Below are 3,674 nucleotides of genomic sequence, written 5' to 3' on the forward strand. Positions count from 1 at the left end.
CATTGGAAACAGTATTCAGTATGTCGTGATAAGCACCTCGCTTTTGCTTACTCCATATTTACCTTACTGTATGTCCTTATTTAACACAGCTTTGGTCAGACCAAACAAACTCCAGTACAGATCAAAATAGCGTATGGTCCTTCCAAATGGCATTGGTGCCCCTGCATGCACTGTGGCGTGACGTTGCTTAAAACTCGCTATACATAACTATATATATATTCAGTGGTATATAAAGACCTTACATAATGAACGGTTATGTTTTTATTACTTTAGAAGCTGTTTTGTCTTGATACACTGCTGGTCCTCTTACATGGAAGTTGCTATTTTGCACCGCCATGTTTCTACAGCAGCCCCTAAACGGAGCTCTAGAGAGTTTTTATCACTATGTTGTCTCAGACGATGACATGTTTGTTTGATTTGATTTTACATAACATTTATCTGAAGATTGATTTTTGCAGGCAGACTGATGAAACTCTTTTGCTCTCTAGCAGGAAGTGAAGCTGATTGGCTGAATTTTTATGAACTTCCTTCTTTCAGAGTTTTTCTTCTTCAAAATCTCTATATGAGAATCAAATTGTCTTCATGTCTTCACTAAACTCAAACAGCTTCACAAACACAGACAAGATGCTGATAATATTCATCAATCTCTTCACTCTTCTCTCATGTAAGTTACACATTTCACTCTTAACATATTGATGTCATGGACATGAAATGAAGGATTTTCTCATTTGTTATTTCAGGTGTCAGTTCAGCTAAAGTTGTCACACAAAAACCCTCAGTTCTGACAGAAGAAAAAGGAAAATCTGTCACTATGGACTGTAATATAGGAAAATATCATGGCAACTATGTTCCTTGGTATAAACAGCTTCCAAATGCAGCTCCTCAGTTTGTGTTGCGTTCCCATCCAAGTACTGGCTCTGCTGATGCGTATGGTGCCAGTTTTTCATCCAGCCATTTCACATCTAAAAAAATTTCAGATCTTGACTATCAGCTGATCATCAATAATGTAGATGTGAGAGATTCAGCTGTGTATTACTGTTACAACTGGGATGACTCTGCTCGTGAGGGCGTATCACAGTGATTCACATCATGACAAAAACCTCCTCACTGTTCACAGTCACTTCTGAGAGCTGACTGACATTATTATTACTGTTTAAAACCCTATTATTAAAAATATGTGGCAGTAACTGACTGAAGAAATTATTGAAACACAAATCAAATCATAATAATTTAAAAAGTAAAACGACCTAAAATTAAAATCCCTGTATATAAGTAACTCTAAACTCACTGTTATAATAAACTCACTGAAGACGTTTACTGATATTTAATATTTGACAGAACACCGAGTTAAAATTTATCCATGCTGGGTGGTTTTATCCCAAATGCTGGGCTATTATAACCCATGGCTGCATTACAACAACCCAACATTGGGTCATTTTTAACCCAGCATGCGTTGTTTCCAATATTTACCCAGCATGACTAATTAATAAAAATAACACAGGCAGTTTTAAAGTGTGGATTATAAATAATGTGAACAGGTTTGTTGTGTAGTTTAATATATCAATCTTCTTCAGCACATCAGTTTCAAGTTTCAATGATTATTAAACAAGTGTTTGAATCATTTCAAAATATAAACTAAAGGAGACAGAGATGAGTTGAAGTTGAGTGACTGTTTCACTTCTGTTTGTATCACATCAGAGACTGAGGAGGTTTTTGTACGACTGAAGATCTGAAATCTATCACTGTGGTATTCGGACAAGGAACAAAACTCATTGTGACCGGTAAGTCATCTTTCTACTCGTATACAAGCTGTTTTTATATTTTAAATGTATGTAGAGATATTATAAAATAAAATAAATGATAATTGGGGCAATTCATATTTAAAGAAACATTTTACTGCTTAATCAACACTTAGAAAGGCTTCATGTGAATTTTTACCTGGATTAATTCTTTGTGTACTTTCAGTTTTTTATTTATTATAAATTATCCGGTATTTATGTATTTTTGTAACTTAAAAGATGTTTTTATCAGCACACAAATTGATCTGCTTTACATTTACAGGGATGATAGTTAATATTTTGTTCAATTTAATCACCTGTTAAACATTAATGTTACTGACAAAAATGATGAAAACATTGTATAGATGATTGTATTAATTGGCAGTTGTCCAGTTCTCTAGATACAAAACCAAATAACCTGTTTAAATAAGTCAAGTCCTATACTAATAAAACATTTTGGATGGTATTTTGAAATGGGATGGATTACGTAAATTAACTCAAACACAGTTATTAAGTAAGGAATAATTGACGATGGGCTGTTGAATTATTAGATTATTCAACGATGTGGTTATATTTTCAATAATTCGATTTTCATTTTTGGGTGAACTATCCCTTCAAAAGAACATATCAAAAATTCATCAATGAAACTTAATCTTTAATCTTGAGAGACTTTAATGTTGTGAAATCTAAAATGTTAAAAAGTTTAACACTTATTATTTATTTCTTCATCTTTCTTCATGATTTGTGTTGTGTAGATTCAGGTGTTTCTCCTCCTGTTGTGAAGATTTTGCCTCCATCCAGTGAAGATGTGAGCTCCAGTAAAGTGACTCTGGTGTGTTTGATCAATGACATGTCTGTGGGATTTGCTGATGTGAGTTGGTTTGTGAATGGAAACTCAGTTACTGATGGCGTCTTCACCGGATCTGCCGAACAGCAGCCGAATGAGAAATTCAAGTTGAGCAGTTATTTAACCATTGAGAGATCAGAGTGGGAGAAAGACAAAGATCTCACATGTAAAGTGACTGCTGCTGGAAAGATCACAAACACAAAGATCAAGAAATCTCAATGCAATTAATAAATGCAAAGATTATTGTGTGCTAATTGTTTGTTTTTATGAAAGCATGTGTTAATAGAAACAATTTAATGTTTATGAGATTTCATTTCTGCAAACATTTCTGCTTTTGATTTTATTGTAATTTGATTTCAATCCTTAATAAATTTGAATAAACTTCATAATAATCAAACAGTTTACTTATTGATTTATGGGGAAACTAATAAAATTGAGAAATATGTATTAGTTAATAATTTAAACCTAAAAGAAAGAAATGATTACATGAAAGAAACTTTCTTTAGTTTGTATACAGAGTACAGCATCTCTATTATTAATTTATTGATTATTTGTTTTTTATATTTTAAACTATAATGTTTCTGAAAATAAAGATAAATAAGAGAAGAGTAAACTGTAATTAACAGAACTACATGTAAATTTGAGATTCACATGAAGTCTCATGTTTAGAAAAATAAACTATAAAGAGTTCATGAAAGATGTTTAATTCACTGAATTATTTAAAAAAGAAGTTAAGTTACAATGAAAACATCATGAAAAATCTTTGAGTGTAAATATCTTGACTTTTATTGAGAATAAAGATGAATAAAGTCATTAAAGTTCATCAGGCAGTGTTGAAGTTTCTCTTCTTGCAGATTCAGTGAAGTGTGGAGATTTTTTGAAGAAGTTTTGCTCTGACACACAGGAAACACCTGCTGTTATAACACTCATTTATTTTAACTACATATGGGGTGGTTTCCCAGACAGGGTTATGATTAATACGTAATAATTAATAAATAAGCAATTTTTACAAACAAACCTTACAAAAACAACACAGGTGTGCATCCTGA

At 32.2% G+C, this 3,674-nt stretch overlaps 1 protein-coding gene across 2 annotated transcripts; it reads left to right on the forward strand.

Annotated features, from left to right (window-relative positions):
* The first annotated feature begins 555 nt into the window (after positions 1 to 555).
* On the forward strand, positions 556 to 3,022 carry LOC135744945 (immunoglobulin lambda-1 light chain-like). Of its 2 annotated transcripts, XM_065263327.2 has the most exons (4): positions 556 to 664; positions 741 to 1,068; positions 1,747 to 1,781; positions 2,534 to 3,022. In XM_065263327.2, the coding sequence occupies exons 1-4, from the start codon at positions 583 to 585 to the stop codon at positions 2,851 to 2,853; spliced, it is 765 nt and encodes a 254-aa protein (XP_065119399.1). In that variant the 5' UTR covers positions 556 to 582; the 3' UTR covers positions 2,854 to 3,022. The 2 variants fall into 2 exon arrangements, 1 of the variants encoding a protein (XP_065119399.1); XR_012336378.1 differs by lacking the exon at positions 741 to 1,068 and having other exon boundaries at positions 595 to 664; positions 1,699 to 1,781; positions 2,534 to 2,673.
* Positions 3,023 to 3,674: the final 652 nt, after the last annotated feature.

The sequence above is a fragment of the Paramisgurnus dabryanus genome, chromosome 3, assembly GCF_030506205.2.
Source record: "Paramisgurnus dabryanus chromosome 3, PD_genome_1.1, whole genome shotgun sequence".
NCBI classification, from domain to species: domain Eukaryota; kingdom Metazoa; phylum Chordata; class Actinopteri; order Cypriniformes; family Cobitidae; genus Paramisgurnus; species Paramisgurnus dabryanus.